We start from the raw sequence: 18309 nt of genomic DNA, 5'->3' as shown, positions 1-18309 counted from the left end.
CATTGTGGATGCCCAAAAGACCAAATGAGCTTTTTTGGGGGGTCATTCGAGCGGCTCCGAGCCCTCAGGGTTCTCGCTTCTGTCTTCCACTCCACCTGTTGAGCACCGAGCAGGTGGACATTCACTTCAATCTTTGCCTCGTAGGTCAGGATCTGCTTGAAAAAGTCGCTCAAGTGGCGTTTTGTGCGTCTCAGCAGATGTTTTGTGGCTCGCTCGGGTGAAAGTTGAGGAAACAATATTTTGCTCAAGAGTTCTAAGGGTGGGTCGAAAACTAGTCAGATATTTAGTGTAGCCATTTATTGTTGTACTTCACTACAAAAACAAACAAAATAATGTGAGCTAAAATACAATCTCCACATGTACATAATATACAGCTAAATTTCTTCGCGATAGACTCGCTGTTGTTTCTACCAGCGACTTTATGTACATATAATTTATGACGTAACAGAAGTGCGTAAAGCGGCATTCAAAGTTATGAATCAGCGCTGTGTTGACAATATGAGAATAAAAACTAAATTATGAAAATAAAAATGACATATTTTGTAGGGGGGCGTTTATAAAACACTTGAACGCGCACGGCCCATTCAACGCCGGGTACCAATGCTACTGTATTTGAGCATTCATATATATTCAGTATGTGATATAGTTTTTAAGGTTTTTTTTTTTTTTCACAGTTCATTTTTCATCGGTTATCGATCCTCTACCACACTCTCACCACGATGACGCCGACTTTCCCTAAAAGCACATTTCACTCTTGCGTTAATATGGACTCCAACACCGGGTTATTTTAAAAACACGAACACGTCTTCAAAACACGACTTTCACTATTTACACACGTCAAAGTGCAGCTGTGCCTGAAAAGTGGACCCGCAAAAACACGACATGAACGCAGTGTGAAATATCGCTGAGGAAAAGGAGGTATGAAGTGAGAGAAGATGAAATTGTTTTGATAGCTTTGTACATGAAGAATATATGCGAGAGAACATTTCGTAAAAGATCCCTGCCAGGTGAGCTATTTGGATCAACGCTATTTCTGCGCCCGCAACTTTTTTTTTCTTCTGTGTATTTTCCGGCAACGTGGATGCCCTTTAGCACCACGCTGCCTCTCACAGGTCGGGGGTGGTACTACGATGACAGATCTTGTCTGTGTGAATTGCACCCGGTCGAGTATTCATCAACTATTTGTGGCTTTTCCACTTCGGAGAATGGAGCGAAACCTCCGAAAAACCGCGATGGGTCGTTTGTGTGCTCCGTGACATTTTCCTCTGTCGTTTTTCAAAGACGGTGAAAGAGTTCTCACTTCAGGTCGAAGAGGAGATGATTCCGGTCAACTTCTTCTGAATCTTCTCTTCGTTTCTCAGTATATTGGACCTCACCGCACAAATTTTGTCCTGGTAATCCTTGATCATTTGGTCCAGTTCATAAAGTTCAGCCTTCAGAGGTTCTAACGCCCACTCCGTCGCTCTGTGCAAAACACAAAAACAAGTGAATCGCATGCAAAAAGCATCTCGGGCAAACATTTACGTGCGTTCGCGACGTGGCATCGTCGAGCGCGCGCCCTCACTTCTGCTCCTGCAGCAAAGCCTGCGCGTGCTCCTTGTTTTCCTTGCGCCAGCTCTGCAGCTCGGCCTGCATGGCGTCGATGTCCTCCTGCACGTAGTCCATGATCTTGCCCAAAGGCAGCGCGCTCTGACACACCGACTGGATGGAGGCGCGCAGACGCTCCACCTCCCGCGTGACCAGGTCCTGCTCTTTCTTCAAGGCTTCCCCCGACACCGACTTCTGGATATGCAAGGGAACGTAAAAAAAAAAAAAAAAAACAAGGGGTCAGGTTAACGGGAACGCTTCAGGACAGAAGGAAGCGGTCGGCCACGAAGGTAAGTGTTCGTAACTTCATTTGCGCCGAACGTTATTGCTTCCTCATCGAAGGTATTCCATTCGTCGCGGCTCTGCGACCCGTGAAAATGACGTCACCAGACGTTTGCGTCAAACAACGCGCAGGCGGGGGCTAAGCACAGCCTACGTCGGGTCTATCAAAGCCACGGCTCTCTTGCTGTAATACCGAATGGCAGACTAGGGGGCGCCAGAAGCCAGGCGCCGCAGCTTCAAAAGCGGTCATTTCGCAAATGTCAGGACCGAACAACATGATTTCCCAGGCGCTCGTATCTACCCATGGGGAAACCCCTCTTTCCAAAGCAACCGCAGCAGCAGCAGCGTTTCAACGCCTGCTTAGATTGAGCCCGCATTTCGGATTTCAAGGTTAGAACGTTGAGGGAGGAATGTTCGAAAGCTCGCCGTTAAAAATACACGAATAAAGATCAAACGTTTTGTTGAAATATGTGGGCAAAGGGGCGGGGGGAAGCGGGCGGCGAGATGGCGAAGGCCTCCCGGATGCTGATTGGTTGAGTGGGCGGGGGCGGGGTGGGGTTAGAAGTCGAGGTGCCTCTCTTAACACGCAGCAAACCCGAGGATGTTTGCTCAGCTGGCCTCCGCACCGTCTAAGTGTGCGTGTGTGTGAAGCCAGACGCACACAGTCCAGGCAGACATAAACACTCACTTGCGCAGACACACACATGCCCCCGCCCGCACTCGTAGTCCTTGTTTAGTTTGGTAACGAGCTGTGGCAGCGGCGTTATTTTACTCCGGTATTGAGTAACAACTGCCGCACTTCGTCCTCCTTTCAAGGCGGACACGTGACTCGCGTCCGCCGCCGCGCGACATCTGCCGGGGCGAAGCGGCGGACGCTGGGCTTGGGACAGCCCGCCCACTCGGGGGGTGGAAAGTCAACGTTACGGGAGCCAATAATGCCGCGCTTGCAGAATGGACATCGAGCTTGTGAGTTGTTGTTTTTTTTTTTTTCTTTTTGCGAGGGTTGAAAAGCCTCAGCGCCCCGCGGTCCACCTCCGAGGTGGGTGGCTTTGCACTGGGTGACGAGAAGCCTGCAGCTACACAAACACCGTGGTTCCGCCAGGCTTTTGGTTTGGTCTGTGTAGCGCAGACGATATCCAGGTCCTCATTTCTTTATTTGCTGGCACACGTTGACCTCTTTTGCGAACAAGAGTGAGAAAGCATCAACTTCACTTCAAAAGTCTGCCTGGACCAAGGTCACTCGAGGTCTACATCGGGGTTGCCTTCACGGTTTCCTCCAGAGGACTGTGTACAGAAAAACTGAAGGATACAAAGGTTACTTTGAAATTCTTCAGACGGTTTTGGGGGTTCCCCACGGCCCTGTATCAGGCTAGAATAGATCCTCGCCTGCACTACCGTTTCATTCGTGAATATTTTTCAGTCTTTAAAACAATTTCTTATCAGGAGCAGTAACAGTCGTCGTCAATGGTCCCACTCCGTGCCGCTAAAATAATGGGACGGCTGTCCGCCAAAGGGCCCCAGGCCCGAGTTTGGACACAGCTTTTTCACAGTTAACAATATTGAGGAGTGAGAGAAACCCGGCAACTAGCGTGTGACCGAATCACGTCTAGACGGTCAAAAGAAATCGCTTGATGAATTCAATGTCAAGTTCATTTCCTTTCGCGCACCCCAAATTCAGAAAAGGTCTGCCCCTCCATATTTATGAAGTGTTGCAGAGCAGAATATTTGTTTTCTTGACAAGTCGACAGAGTATTCTGGGCCCTCTGCCCTCGCTCTGTGGCGTTCATTCAACAGCCTTCCACTTGTGTGCCGCGGGGTTTATTTTTATGTTGCAAACCTTCATCAAGTTGAATTTGAGAGAGAGTAAAAAAAAGTACACAAAATTCTTAGGAAAATCCAGCTGCTGCTAGGCGCAAATTTTGTGTCAATAAAAGAAGTATTTTGAATAAATATACAAAGCGGCCAATAGGGTCGAGGCTCGGCCAGCTCCCACAAATCTGCAAGAAATGTCTTACGACGTACGGATTTGCGCTCGTGTAATTGAATTAGTGCAAAAGGTACAATGTGGACTACTTCTTAATTAAAGACACAAACGTCAGCGTTTCTCCTCTCAAGTCTCAGCAGTCAGTGGGTCGGTTTGATGAACTGCGGCAGCTGAAATTTCAAACCTGACACACAACATGGAATGAGCAAGTTCAATATTTACGTTTTTCAGCCGCCGCGCTCGGCCGTGATTACGCGAGGAAAAACGACTCCGTTAAACTGACCTTGGTGCACTTTCATGTCAGGAAGGAAGTCGTTTGAGTTCTTTACGCAGCTGACGAGGGCGGGGTGGCCCCAACGTAACCTGCGAGTGCGCATACCTGCTGCGCTCTATCTTTGGAAAACCGCACGGGATCGTCTAAGAGGTGTGTTTTGACTCTGCGGAAACTGAGAAGCTTGAGTTCGGGCAATTAATATCAACCCTATGTGCTTATTTCACATTTAACGGAGGCCTTTTCTATTTTGACTATGAAATAAAAAGGCTTGGTTGGAAGGTAACTTCATATTAGGAAAAAAAAGAAAAAAAAGATGTTCCTTGGTAGCTCACATTGTGTCTTACGATGGTTGATGTCAGAGGCCGTGGCCTGGGTGTGCGGATTCTCTCCATGAACGACAGTCCAAAACAGCTCAGCCATCAGTGTTGGGGGTGGGCTAGACAGCGCCGCAGAGGACCACCCACACAACGCGGCCTTCTTCCGCGCCCACAACGCAGACAAAACTCTCACGCGTACAACAACGATAAAATAACGCTGACAGAAGCGCTCACGCGCCAGTCCAGACAATGATGCAGCAATATACGACATCTGTTTGTTTGTTTTTTTAACACAAGCGGACATGCAAAAAAGCAGCAGAACCAACAACTACACTGGCAGAAAACGCGTACTCTAATGTCGGCACATGGCAGAATATCCAAAGTTTTCAACAACGACACTTTTCACCGCTATGCTCATCCACAACCTGGACCAACGCAGACGCAGGCGGACTGACGCCTTTTTACCCGGACACTTCTTCGGAGCACCCGAGTCTGACAGATGGGCTTTTTTTTTTTGTTCTTTGTAAATTGGCCAATTGGAAGATGAGAGGTCAAAAGCAGGCTCGGTGATTAGTTGACAGAGATCTGAACATTGATGCAGAGTTGCGATGTCACTCACTCACACATCGTTAAGTGTCAATGCAAAGCACGACCAGCGGCCACGCCACCCGAAAACGTGTCCACTTTCACACGACGAAGAAATCACCTGCGAGAGCAGTTAGGAAACTCGAGGCCAAATTAGCAGAGATGTGATCTCACACACTAAGCAGGAGTGTTTTTATTTGGGCCTTTGTGAAGATATTGAGCAAGCCCAGAGCTTATTTCGCTCCAGACATCTTGATGTGCGTGCGTGTGTGTGTGTGTGTGTGTGGTCTGCGCGAAGCCACGCTTGCTTGTCAGGATATTAGACCTTCGACTTGGGTGAAGGGGAACATTTTTGTGGTTTCAAGGCAGCGTAATTGCACCTCGACACTGCTTTTGTTTACATCTCCCCCCCCCCGCCCCCCCCGTGATAATAACCAGGGTTGCACGGCACATTTCAAAGCGGCCCAGGCAATTACCATCGGGAGACTTTTTCACAAAATGTCTGATTCAAGTCATCGATAGGCCTGCCGCAGCACATTCGTGGGTTAAAGGGGGCCCTCTAGTGGGCAAAAAAAAAAAGGGAAAGGTGAGAATATGGTACGCTACCTCTTTGGATTTCGTGGAGGATGGTGGCGGTTCGAAGTCTTTTTTGGTCTCAAGGATCTTTTTTACGAGACCACCTGCATTAATGGAAACATTCATTGGACGGCATTCATTTGGGACAGAAATATTCATGGATATAAACACTAAAGGAGGAAAACAAACACAAGCGTACCGTGTTTTTCATCACCGGTGAGGCCTTGCGCATATTCCTGGAACATAAAAAAAAACAAAAGGCAATGTTAATGTGGCAGCAAGTTGGCACAAGGGTGAGCGCGCATGCCAGGAAATGGCATTTTTATTGGGGGGGGGGGGGATTCAAGATGGCATTTTTGATTGGCTGCGATGTCGTCATTCAAATAGTTGCAGGTGGTTAGCGACTCGTGAGCGGCGGTTGCAGACCAAATGGTCGGACACAACGCCGATGTTTCCGCTCTGCTCAACCGGTTGCGCTTCTCACTCGCCTTCTCCTGAGCTTCTGCGGCCTCAGGGGCCGCCTCCGCCACGAGAAACTGCTCGTCTTCCTCATCCTCATCATCGGACCGCTTCTTCCCCTCTCTGATGACCGACGACTTGCCGCTTGAAAGTCTGCAAAAGTGACAGCAACCGAGTCTGTAAGGTTGCCGCAACGTAACTAGCAAGCAGCATGTTAACAAATCAGATGCGAAAATTATGTTGGGGGGGGGGGGGGGGGGAAGAATGTGCAGAAATATCACCTCTCAGCTGGGACGCCATCAGTGAGGCTCTCCTGTTTCTTGACTCGGGGAGGGGGGGCTGCACGAGCACTGCTGGGCCGCGCCATTCGTTTATTGCTGCACAATCAAACGAAGGTCAAGCCCACTGCATTAATTAAGATGGCGATAGAACTTGCAAACTGTCCAGGTTGTAAGCGCTACGCAGCACTGTTTCAATCGGGGGGGTCCAAACTTACTGACCCGGAGGGCGCTTCGGGTGGAAACGAGGCACCCGCGGCATCTCCGCTTTCCTTGGGGGGATCGGCGTCTGTGAAAGGCCAACGCCTGCTGTTGAGTTCACCACCTCATCAATCTTGGCAATTTGACACATTGACTGGAAATTCCCTCGGGGGATCAACCGGATTTCTTGTTTGGGGGGTGCGTGGGGGATAAGCGCTGTAGGTCATGACGCGGTCGTCGTATTACTTTGGTTGGGACAAACCGTTTGCTGGGGAACGCAAACCAACTTGATGACCACATGCAGGCTCTTCTTTCATTTTGGAATATTTTGTGCGTGTTTCGTTGATCCAACGGTCGCACGGTCGCACGTCTACTTGAGCATCGGTTGATGTCCCAAAGTGAATCTCAAGTCTTAAAAATAGAACCACTTACTGCCCTCGCTGTCAGATTCATCTGTAGGCCGGGAAAGGAGGAAAGAACAAGAATGAGAGGCGGCTTTACACCAACTTGGAAAAACACAACGGAGCAAACAAATGAAATTGCGGCGGAAAATGTTTTCCCAAGTCAAGCCTTTACATTGAAAATGTCTTTGGTGAGCGGGATGAGCGCTCACCTTGTCCCGCGAGTCGAGGTTTCCTCCTTTGCCCTTTGGCAGAAGACGGCCGCGGGATTCTGGCTGGACTATCAGACTGCGAGGGGGTGGACGGAAAACACAAAAGAAATGTCGTTACAGTACGTGCAACGCAAGTCGAGGTTCCGATTTGAGCCCCCCCCCCGGCTGTGAGACCAATAACGCAAATTGTCTGTCGAAGGTTCTTCAATTTGATTATTTTTAAGTTACCAGTCAAAATGACATTTTATTGTCTTGGTTTTTTTCCATATTTCATATCGTGGACCCCCCCCCCCCCCGCCCCCCTTCTGCCTCGACGGGTCTGGTTCACAACAACGCGTTTCTTTGCGAGTCTGTTACCTGGTCGTCAACTTTCTCGGCAGGCTGTACGCGCAAAGAAAAGAAGGTTACGAGAAATCGTTTCAGAAAGAACAGCAGCAATCGCGCCTGACGGGACGTTCGTGACGATCGAGCCACCGGACGAAAAGCCGAAAGGCGCGACTCGAGGCCAACATAGCCGCACTACTCGGGCCTACGTGATTACGGCTTGTTCTAGAGGAGCCAATACCTCAGCAGCTGGTTCTGGTTCCTTCCAAGAATACGAGGGCGAGAAATTAGAAGAAAAAAAAAATCAAACACATAATTTGCTTGAATTAAAAAAAAAAAAAAAAGAAAGAAAAAGAAATGATCTCGAGCGAAGAATTGCAAAGAACTTACAGATGGCACCGGTTTGGCTGTTTTTCTGGGCTCGTCCTCTGCAGGTTTTTGTTGTCCGTCAGATATTCGATCCTGCTTCAAAGACATTTATTTTAATTCCCAAAACCAAAACAAAATATTGATCGGTACAAGCGCGAGTTGTTTTCCTGCCCCACCTCGCTGTGAATTTCTCTCTCTTGACTTCTGTTCTGGTCTTGGCGTCTTTCTGCCTCTTTGTCCCTGCTCCTTTCGGGGTCCCTTCCGACGGATTCTCTCTCTCTCGTTCTGTCTCCGTCCCGACTCTTGTCTCGATCTCTTTCGTGCTCTTTGTCTCGGTCTTTCGCTCTGCCTTTGTCTCGCTCGGCGTCTTTGGCGCGGTCCTGCTCGCGGCGCAGGTTCTTGCCCGAGCGCTCCCTGTCGCGGCGGCGGTCTCGCTCGCCGTCTCGATGCTGTCTTCCGCGCTGGTCCGGGTCCTTGTCTCCTCTGCTCCCGCTGCGCTCGATCCTCTTCTCCTCCTGAATACGTCCGAAGCGACTTTAAAGATTAAGCACGGAATGACAATGCTTGTGGAAACGGATTTCTTGACCTGTCTTTCCACTGGCCGATGCTGACGCCCTTCTCGATTTTCTTTGTCTTGGGACTTGGTCGGGGCCTTGATTTTCGAGTCCACCTTCTCTCCGGAAAGTATCCGTTTCACCGCCTCCTCACTGGACAGCTTTGGATGAAACATTTGGAAGTCTTTCAATAGGAAACGAGACTCAAATACCATGCGAGTGACCTAAACTGCAGGGAATCTTTTCCAGAACATAAACAAACAACTGCCTATTCCCCGGGCGCCACTTTATCTCCTCGTCCGTCCACTCCTGGGTTCAATTAACCGACTTCATTGTTCTCCCCGAGGTGGCCGCTTCAGACTTTGTCTGTCCGCAACATTCAGACGCTCGAAATTGAATGAGGTGCGCGGAATAATCTGGGCTGAACAAACCTTGTTGAGACAGCACTTGGCAATGGCCTGCAGCAGCTCATTGGTCTTCTCGGGCTCGTGGCCGGCCACGATGCGTGCCGGCTTTGCTGCCACGGGCTCCCCGCTGACGAGTATCACAACATCGATGGCTTTCTGAAGGAAGGCTATCTTAGTCTCCTTGTCCTACGAGGTGTGGGGAAAAAAAAGTCTGTGGTTTGAATCTTTGACCGGCGAAGGTATCGGGTGTCCTCATGCTGAACTCGGCATGAACTGCGTCGCCACACATAAACTCTCAAGAGACACCGTTTCCATGTAAGGTGAGATTAATAGCCCTGCGCTGTTGATCACTTTAGCGACTGGCGAGTAAAAAGCTCACCCAAGACTTCAAGTGCGCTTGATTAAATGGCGTGACAGACATTGAATGACAAGAGTCAAACAACGGGACTGAAAGAACAGATCATTCATCAAAATTGACCATAAAATGAACATACCAGAAAGCGCAAACTTACCTTGACATTATCGGACTTCAATTCACTGTCTTTGTACAGGCCTTTCATGAAACCAGTGGTTCTGATGATCTGAAAGCGGGGAGAATAGATGGAAGACAGTTTTTTTTCTCCTGCTCTGGGGGGAGCCCAGAGCTGCCAATTTTTAGCCTCCCCACACAACAAAAGGCAACAATAATGACAGTCAAACATCCTCACATATCTTTACTGTTGTGAGTATTAAGGGCCTATAAAAAATGGTTGTTAAATTCACTTGATATATATTTTTTAGATTAATCAGGTCCTAAATAAAACATTTGGGAACACTTTTGACCAGCATATGCTGACACATTGTGCTTTATCAAATATACATGTGGCCGCAGTGAAATACAACACTAACTACCTGAAGAAGAGTGTTGGTGTCTCTATTTAGAATTGGAAACTTAAATTACTGCGCTTGACACCGGTCTGATGTGCCATTACGTTTTGGGAAATCTTTGTATCTACTGGTATACATTTGGGGCCATGAGTGCTAGCTAATAGCTGTGTTCGACATACACCGATTACGTACACCCTTACATTCCAATGTGGTCCAACTTAAGGAATTTAAAAGTAAAAACCTCAGAATAATGCTCATTTTTTAAGGCCAAAATGGGTCCCAACATAGAGCCTTGAGGAGCACCTGCTGTGCAACTTGCAAGCATTTATCACCCACTTGAGCAGAGCGATTCCTATTACTGCTGTTATTATAGATTAACAATTATAAATTGATGGCCAAGTGATAAACCCGTCTTGACTTCGAAGCAGGCAGCATTGGCACCGTTTCCACTCAGTGACGGTGTGAATGTGAGTGCAAATATTTGTCCATCTGTATACGTGCCAATGTCAATTGTTTTTTTTGGGGGGGGGGGGTGGCAAGGTTTTCCCAGTGAGATATATCTGAGATGTTTCTAAGAAAAGTGTCGGGAATTACATTTTGGACGACCACTGCTCTTTCGTTCTCTCCTCCTATATAGGTAACTTAAGATTGATTTTATGCCGAATTTTAAAGCACTTGCAGCGATCGGTTCAGTTGCGATCCCTGAAGCGCATCTAGCAACGCTTGACGACAACGTTGTTTGCGTTGTGTCAATGGCAACCAGACGACATAACCCAACGCCCGATTTCTTGGGACTAATACTCGCATTGCTTACCGCTGCTGTATCGAAGCAGCCCAACGTAGGGTTTTCCCAAAAATAAAACAATCAGGCATTTTATAGTCTCTACATTGCGAGCGAATTAAAATGGCTAAGCGGCACTGCTAGCGAGCTAATACTTTTCGATGAGCTCGCGTGCAGACGACCTCAGTTTGGTTTCAAGCTTGCCATTTTCACATACGCCAAGATGAGCATAAACGCAAAATCGTCACCGCAACAGCCTCACCTCATTGAAGATGTCGTGCAGGTATCGAAACGGTGGTTTGCTGAGCAGTTTTTCTGTCAGCGGTGGTTTCTTTATCACTTTTCCGAGCGCCTCTTGCGTCTTTTTAACAACACTCTCGTTCATTGCAGCAGTATTCAAAGAAGAAGACAGGACGCAAAACAAAAAGCGCGGACAATAACGAAGCCGATTGCTTCTGTTTGAGTACTAAGCAGGCTAAAAGTCCGCACTTGCGCACTGGAGAGGAAGAAGCGCTCGCGTTCTTCTTCTTCTACCAACTTTGCAGTAGTTTGGATTTACAAAGCTACCTACACTGCCCCCTGCCACCGCCAATGGCAAACACAATCAAATACTGTACTGCTTTCACGTTCATTCCCCTTTGGGGCTTCATTTCCTGAACAATGTTTTTCTGAAAAAAATACATTTGAAAATATGAATTAAAATCAGGATGCAAAAATACATGTCAAAACAAATAATAATAAAATACAGGTAAGAAACAAATTCAAACGTACATTGTAGCTCATTGTTCACATGACTTCCAGGATATTGTTTTCGGCCAATTGAAGCTATAAGTCAGTTATGAAATAAATTCCTATTTTAAACATTGAAAATGACAGATTATACGTGGATAAATTGGCACTCTCCAATGAAGATCATGACGTGCGTGATGGGGCAGCATGACGTCACGAGCCATTAACGTGACGAAATAAAGTCGAAGTAATTATTTTCACTGGCTCCTCGGCAGTTTAGTGATCTCAGAATAAGTCCATAAAAAAGAAAGAAAACAACGAGTATTTGTTGGTCCAAAATAATGGCCGCCGTCAACACTTTAGTCATCAAAAAAACGCAAAGCACGCTGGGCAAAGTGATAAAGAAACCGGCTCTCACTGAAAAACTGCTCAGCAAACCGCCGTTTCGATACCTGCACGACATCTTTACCGAGGTGAGACATATTCGCAGAGTAGGTAACGTTGAAAGCTAGGAAACTATTAACATTTGCATAAGGTACGTTAATTGTCACAAACCAAAAGCATTCCGTGCTTGTACTTCCTGCTGGACGACGTAATCTGATCGTATTTATATCATATTACTGGCAGAATACAGGACGGGATGTTGTTGAAACACGAAGTAACCAATAGGTGGGGCTGTTACTTTGTATTAGACTGTAAGGAGTACAGACCTTTTTTTTTGCACGTGACCATCTATCTATCTATCCATCCATCCATCCATCATGAATGTATGACTTATGGGAGGCTACAATTTTCTAAAGAACCTCGGGGAGCTGTGCCTTTCCTCAAAAGCAATATGTCAGCAATCCGTTCATCAAGCTGTGAAGTTGAATCCAACAAATCTTTCCGTGATGACCAAGTGAGATTTGAGTACCTCAGACCCATGTTGATAGCTTGCGTCCGCCTTCACCAGATCATCAGGACCACTGGCTTTATGAAAGGCTTGTACAAAGACAATGAATTGAAGTCAGAATGCATCAAGGTAAGTTGGACCAACATCCAGCAACCTTCCTGCTGGTGGCTAGTAAATGACCATTTTCAACTTTTAGGACAAAGAGATGAAGATGGCGTTCCTTCAGAAGGCAATCGACGTTGTGGTGCTGGTCACCGGGGAGCCCCTTGCGGTCAGACCGGCACATATTGTCGCCGGTCATGAGCCCGAGAAGACCAACGAGCTCCTGCAGGCCATTGCCAAGTGCTGCCTCAGCAAGGTTGGTCCGCCCACCGGTGGTTCTTGAAGTCCTGAAAATGTCAAACGGCGGACCTTCATAGTCCCTGGAAGGGACGCGGCCGCGCTGACGTGTCCTCACGTGTTCCTCAGATGTCCAGTAAGGAGGCTGTGAGGAGAGTTCTTGCGGGAGAGAGGCTGGACGTGAGGGCCAAGGACAGCACGCTGAAATCCCAAGACAAGGACGCCGCGGAGGGACGCCAAGCGCAGCCCGACAGAGAGGTTGTTGCGCGTACGCTTTTGCAAAAAATACTCATCGTACGTCATTTGAATGGTTTCAGGAGAAGAAGATGACGGAGCAGAGCGACAGCGGGGTTGAGAAGGCGCCGGAGCCGCTCAGAGAGCAGGACAAGCACCGGCGCGACGGCGAGAGGGAACAGCGACCTGACAGGGAGCCTTCGGCCAAGAACCACCGGCGGGAGCAGGACCTCGCGAAAGATGGCGAGCAAGAAGACAAGAGTCGCCAACGCCAGCGAGACAAGGCTAACGACGACGCGCAAAGCGGCGAAAGGGAGAAGGAGAAAAGTCAAGCCAAGGAAAGCAGCAAGCCGAGGGAGAAAGAGAGGGACAAGTCAAGAAGCGCGGAAAGCGAGCGACACAGGACGTCTTTGTCACGGACCGAAAGTCCGGCAAGAACGAGTCAGCCGTCGTCCGCCAAAGGGCAAAGGAGGAAAAACACTTTGGGAGGTACGCTTCCCATTCCCCTTAAATGGAAGGTGTGGAATCGAAGGCAGCGCCCGACGATGTTTTTCCGTCACGATTGCTTGCCGGGTGTCGATGTTGTGGTTGCGCGAACCGACTTTGCGTTCTCTTTTGTCAACAGATGAATCCAACAGCGAAGTTGGCGGTAAGTAAGTCTTGCTCTTTTTATGAAGTGAAAGAAATGTCGCGAGAAAAGAGTCAAAACAGTCAAGCGGCGTTTCAGCGGACGTTCCACAAAGGCCCAGTTTGGAAATGCTCTTTCATCTCCTCCCGATGGGTCAATCAGCGTATGAACCTTTCACGGGTCCCCAACACAACTCCACAAAATACATCCAGACACAAAATTCGGAAAAATGATTCGTCCTACACCAGTTTCAGGGGGGTTCCTCATATTTTTTTGATCAATTAGGAGCCGGCGCTGGAATTGAACCTGGACGCGCTAAACACTGGGCCGCTTCAAAATATTCATCTAATAACAGAAGAGACATTTATGAACTTTTTTTTTGGGGGGGGGGGGGCCCACTTGCCTGAATTGACCTTAACTCATTCAGTAGCAGCCAATTCTGGACCAAGTCTTAAAAGACGTTTAAAAACGTCTTTGGGAGTGAATGAGTTCATGGATTGCCATGACCTGGAAAACTGGCAATCTTCACACTGTTTCACTGCCATAAAGTTTGTTAAAACTTTTTTTTTTTGGGGGGGGGGGGGGGGGTAATTTTTTCAAAAATGTGGGCAAATTTGGTCCAAAAATTTGATGCTTGTCAATTACAAAGCAGACGTGAGGGCCTGGTCATGGGAAATCCTGTCTTGTGCAGGTGTGTCGAATCAAGTGTCTCTCGAGTGCAAACTGAACTTTGAGCCACTTTTTCACCCCCCCCCCCCCCCCAAGACACTCGGCAGGATGCGAGTCCTCCTAACAAGGAAAGCGGAGACGCTGCCGATTGCTCACTTTCATCAGACGCGGCCTCCAGGTCTGTGGCGACAGCAAGCAAAGTTCGCCAATCAATGCCGCGCCACTGACGCCTCTGTGGTTGCCTAGCAACAACCGCCCGGCGCGGCCCAGCAGCGCTCGTCCGGCTCCTCCTCGAGTCAAGAAACAGGAGAGTTCGGCTGAAGCGCTTGCGCCCGACAGGTGACGACGTGGCTTCGGGTTACTTCTCCTCATTCCCGCCCGTTTAAAAAAAATGGCGGCGTTGCGCAAAGCGCTTCCCGCGGTTGGAAATGTGACGACGTCCTTCCTCCGTCGGCAGGCTTTCCAGCGCCAAGTCGGCGGTCATCAGGGAAGGAAAGAAGCAATCTGACGACGAGGAGGATGAGCAGTTCCTGGTGGCAGAGGCGGCCCCCGACCCCGCGGAGGCCGCAGACCAGGTCGCTGATCGAGTGGCCCCCTCCGAGCGCAACCGTTCGCATCTTTTGCGCTAGCGTTTGTCCTCATTAGAAGGGCCACCCGGAACTGACCTCAAGCGGACTCTGGCCGAGAGGTGGCAGGGTCCGCCCCCGGACTGGGGGCGTGGAGACAAGCGGCCATTCACAGCAACTTTTTAGAGTCTTCAATGAAAGCCCAAAGGAGAGTTTTTTTTTTGTTGTGTGTGTGAGTCATCCAGTGTCTTTTCTCTTCCAGGAATCTGCACAAGACTTCAGGAGTGAAGAAAAACACGGTAGGTTGTTTTCCTTTTTTCGGTTTCTGTCCGATTGTCTTGTCTAATGAGAGTTTCGATTTATGCAGGCGGACTCGTGAAAAAGATCCTCGAGACCAAAAAAGACTACGAACCCTCGCCAAACTCCAATAAATCAAAAGAGGTATTCGTAGCATTAAAACATTTGGGCGGGGCGAGGGGGGGTTGCCTCAAACACCAGAATGGCTCTCAATGGCGGCGCGGGCACCCGCAGCGGCTCCACTTGTTGTCTGTTTAAGAGGGAGGAAATTTCATCTGCAACATACAGCACATTTGACAAGAAAGTTGTACTTGATAAACCCCCCCCCCTCAAAAAAAAAAATGGTAGTGTGTGAGAAAGTCCCAATTCGCTTTCCACCAAAGGGCCGCCGCACACACACCGAGCAACGCAAAAGAACAAAAAGTCGGCGAGCTTGACCTCAGCTGTTGTTTTCATGTCTTGCGTGTGTCCGAAGTCGGTGTCGGAGGAAGCGCGGAAGAAAGAGCAGGACCTGGTCACGCGGGAGATCGAGCGTCTGCGCGTCTCCATCCAGTCGGTGTGTCAGAGCGCGCTGCCTTTGGGCAAGATCATGGACTACGTGCAGGAGGACATCGACGCCATGCGGGCCGAGCTGCAGAGCTGGCGCAGGGAAAACAAGGAGCACGCGCAGGCTTTGCTGCAGGAGCAGAAGTGAGGACGCGCGCAAAAACACAAACGCAAATCACGTTGTGCTCATGGGCGCCAAGGAGCCCCCCCCCCCCCCCGCCACCCCAAAGACAGCACGAGTAGCGCCGGGCCTGTTCTAAAAATAGCTCGCCAATGTGACATGTCTAATTCTCTTTGTGTTTGTTAAAATGACAACTATAGCCCAGCACGGTGGACGAGCGGTTAGCACCTCGGCCTCACAGTGCAGAGGTGCGGGGTTCGATTCCGGCTGGGATCGCCGCACCTCCCTTGTAGATCTGCCCCACACACATCAAGGGCAAAAAGTGAGAGCCTTTGGCAATCTCGTTTCAGATCTCGGCATTTTCTTTTCGTTTTCACACCAGGCAAACCCCAATTAGCGATCTCTGATGCGTCCGCTCGTCAAGTAACCTGACAGCTCATTTCAGTGACAACGCCATCCGCTGAAATTGGGATTACGACTCGGCAGTCAGAAAAAACGTCATCGCGGTCATTTATCTTCTCGCCGTTTTATCCCGCTCGCCGTATACAAAGAGACCGGAAGAGTCCCAGAGAGGTTCAAAGTCCGTCTATAAAACGTCACGATGAACGGGCCTTTGCTGTCGATAAAATGGCGCGCGTGCGCGTACGCGGGCTACACAAACGAAAACCCCGTTCGTGCTTGCGCAGAGTCACCGACCAGGCGGTGGAACCGCTCAAGGCGGAACTGGGCGAGCTGGACCAGCAGATGAAAGATTACCAGGACAAAATTTGCGCCGTGAGGTCCAACATCCTGACGAATGAGGAGAACATCCAGAAGAAGTTGGCCGCCATCATCTCTTCCAGATCCTGAAAGGACAACGCAGGGCTAAGGAGAGCAGTCATCCCCGGGCGCATATCCACAAACAAGCCTTCGCGCGTTCTCTCTCTTACGAATTTTCGGGGGCCATCACGGCAGACTCGAGTCAATCAGTGGAGCTCAAGAGTTCAAAGCAAACATGGTGAAGCGGCATTCGGCTGTTGCGCCGCGCACCAATGGAAGACGCCGCCAACGGAAGTCAATTGTGCCCGTTTTTTTGGAAGCTCACTTTGTGGACTTCGCTTTGCTTGTGAACGCAAATGTGCCGCAGAAATGCCGCCGCCGCCGCCGCCTGGCCTCACGCCGATCTCCTTTGTTTGTTTTCGTGGAATCTCTCAATAAACGAGTGCGGCGGCGCCGCCGCGGTCAACATTCTTGCGGCTTCTGTTTGTACCAGCGGGGAGCGGAGCGATTTTCTCTGTCGACGGGGGTCACTCATAAGCGAGCGCCTCAGCTCATTGGAAAGAAGTCGAAGGTTGGCTTTATTCCGCACTTGCTTGAAATCAGGGAAGAGCAGGAAAAAAAAATGTATATAGGTCAGTAAGCTGGATTCATCTGCCGCTTAATTATTCACACTTTGCTGCGTGTTTTTCATCTCAAGCAAGCGGCAGGCTGCTTTTCTCAACTTTTCAAGCATTCCATCTGGATGGGTTTTTACTTCACCCGGATTTTAACAACAAACGCGCAACGTTCCGTCTTCCATTTTGTGGCTGACATTCTGCATTGAAAATATTTGTTCACGCCTTTGTCCAAGTCTGCCTGCTACATTCAGATGGCCACAGATTTGCATTTAAAACGGTTCTTTGTCTCCGTGCCGCGCCTGGCCTGGCGACCAGTCCTGGGGGTAGCCCACCTGGCGTCCCAAGTCAGCTCATTTACAAAGTGGCGAAAACGAAAATCCGACTAGAAAGTAAACGCACTTGGAATGGGGGTGCGGGGGTGCGCTCACTGCCATTTCATGAGACGTTTGAATGAGAGCGAACATCCCGGGTGTGCAAACTTTTGCAAGCAAATCTTACAGCGTCTCTGAATACACGATCGTCCATCTCGGTTATTTGAAGTACATTTTGCGGGGTTTTGCATGTGCGACAATTCATTTTGTTGCATCCGCTCACAGATGTTACGCTTTTTTTTTTTTTTTTTGTCTTGAGGGATTTCACCGTTCTGTTCGTAATATCGTGAGAACGTGACAACGGTGGGCTACTCGGCGATGATAATGAATGTGAAAAGGAAATCAAATCGATTTCCGGTCTGCTTCATTGAGCCGGGTGATGGTATCAGACCTGGATTTGCTACCCGGGGCATGACACACACACAAAGAAAAAAAAAAAACACTTTCCCCTTTGCGCGCACACGCACACAAAGACGCAGGCGGAGATTTTGAAGGACGGCGTGCCACATTAGCATCGCCCTTAAAATGCAAATCATCTCGCCATCCAATTTATCAGGATGGAGTGTGACCTTAAGAGTTTTGCAAAACCAAAGCAGACACAACGCAAAGGAAGGCAACGAACCAGTCGGCTTGTTCTGGACGATCGTCATCTGATCTCCACGCCAAAAGCCACTTTTTGAGCATCCAACGGTATTTTTTATTTCTTTTATTTTTTTGTCCTCATTGTTCCGGGCAACTGAAAGATGCCAAACGTGCATCCGCAAGCGGCGGCGGGCGTATCCGACGCTCGCTTGAATGCCGGCTTGCAAGCCAACGTAAAAAAAAAAAAAAGAAAAACCCACCAAGTGATTGCTTGCCACTTAAAACCGGGGGCGCTCCCGATTCCACCTATTGCACTGCACTTAGGAGAATCCAACAGCGTTAACTCAAAGTAATCTGCGGCAAAACTCGATGCGGCTCCGCTTACCTTTTGACTTGGGCACAGCAGCGGCGTCGCGCGTGTGGCGGACGCGGCGGCCGTTTGTCTCGACGGGAGCTTTTCCGAAAGGGTTGGCCGCTGACTCGGAAGTGGCTCTGGAACTT

General features: G+C 49.1%; 2 protein-coding genes across 7 annotated transcripts; one reads left to right on the top strand and one right to left on the bottom strand.

Moving 5' to 3' along the window:
* Positions 1–282: 282 nt before the first annotated feature.
* LOC147198588 (TRAF3-interacting protein 1-like) lies at positions 283–10978 on the bottom strand. 6 transcript variants are annotated; one of them, XM_086122917.1, is made up of 17 exons: positions 10721–10978; positions 9323–9391; positions 8835–8996; positions 8436–8564; positions 8026–8364; positions 7871–7945; positions 7722–7742; positions 7514–7537; positions 7157–7232; positions 6976–6996; positions 6565–6631; positions 6346–6441; positions 6094–6217; positions 5805–5841; positions 5636–5709; positions 1565–1782; positions 283–1464 (listed from the first exon to the last, which is right to left on the bottom strand). In XM_086122917.1, the coding sequence occupies exons 1-17, from the start codon at positions 10841–10843 to the stop codon at positions 1302–1304; spliced, it is 1818 nt and encodes a 605-aa protein (XP_085979043.1). In that variant the 5' UTR covers positions 10844–10978; the 3' UTR covers positions 283–1301. The 6 variants fall into 6 exon arrangements, with proteins under 6 accessions (XP_085979043.1, XP_085979044.1, XP_085979045.1 ...); XM_086122918.1 differs by having other exon boundaries at positions 7871–7942; positions 10721–10977; XM_086122919.1 differs by lacking the exon at positions 7514–7537.
* A 988-nt stretch (positions 10979–11966) lies between these two features.
* Positions 11967–16659, top strand: LOC147198587 (TRAF3-interacting protein 1-like). Its single transcript, XM_086122924.1, has 12 exons — positions 11967–12208; positions 12276–12437; positions 12548–12676; positions 12736–13141; positions 13278–13301; positions 14046–14127; positions 14196–14288; positions 14407–14524; positions 14778–14814; positions 14883–14956; positions 15288–15502; positions 16166–16659. Exons 1-12 carry the CDS (start codon positions 12023–12025, stop codon positions 16326–16328), a joined length of 1689 nt encoding a protein of 562 aa, XP_085979050.1. The 5' UTR covers positions 11967–12022; the 3' UTR covers positions 16329–16659.
* Positions 16660–18309: the final 1650 nt, after the last annotated feature.

The sequence above is a fragment of the Hippocampus guttulatus genome, chromosome 11 (genome assembly GCF_054856545.1).
Source record: "Hippocampus guttulatus isolate MCC_2025c chromosome 11, RoL_Hgut_1.0, whole genome shotgun sequence".
Taxonomy (NCBI): Eukaryota; Metazoa; Chordata; class Actinopteri; order Syngnathiformes; family Syngnathidae; genus Hippocampus; species Hippocampus guttulatus.
Note: the sequence above shows the minus strand (reverse complement) of the source record. Positions and strands in the feature narration are given on the sequence as shown.

Bases quoted from the DNA above. Each gene is read 5' to 3' on its own strand.
- LOC147198588 (XM_086122917.1), bottom strand. From the start codon at position 10,843: ATGAACGAGAGTGTTGTTAAAAAGACGCAAGAGGCGCTCGGAAAAGTG. The intron at 9,392-10,720 runs GTGAGGCTGTTG...CCCCGCTTTCAG, and splicing joins TGCACGACATCTTCAATGAG to ATCATCAGAACCACTGGTTT. The intron at 7,743-7,870 runs GTAAGTTCTTTG...TATTCTTGGAAG, and splicing joins CAGCCAAACCGGTGCCATCT to GAACCAGAACCAGCTGCTGA.
- LOC147198587 (XM_086122924.1), top strand. From the start codon at position 12,023: ATGTCAGCAATCCGTTCATCAAGCTGTGAAGTTGAATCCAACAAATCT. The intron at 14,289-14,406 runs GTGACGACGTGG...CTCCGTCGGCAG, and splicing joins GAAGCGCTTGCGCCCGACAG to GCTTTCCAGCGCCAAGTCGG. The intron at 14,957-15,287 runs GTATTCGTAGCA...GTGTGTCCGAAG, and splicing joins ACTCCAATAAATCAAAAGAG to TCGGTGTCGGAGGAAGCGCG.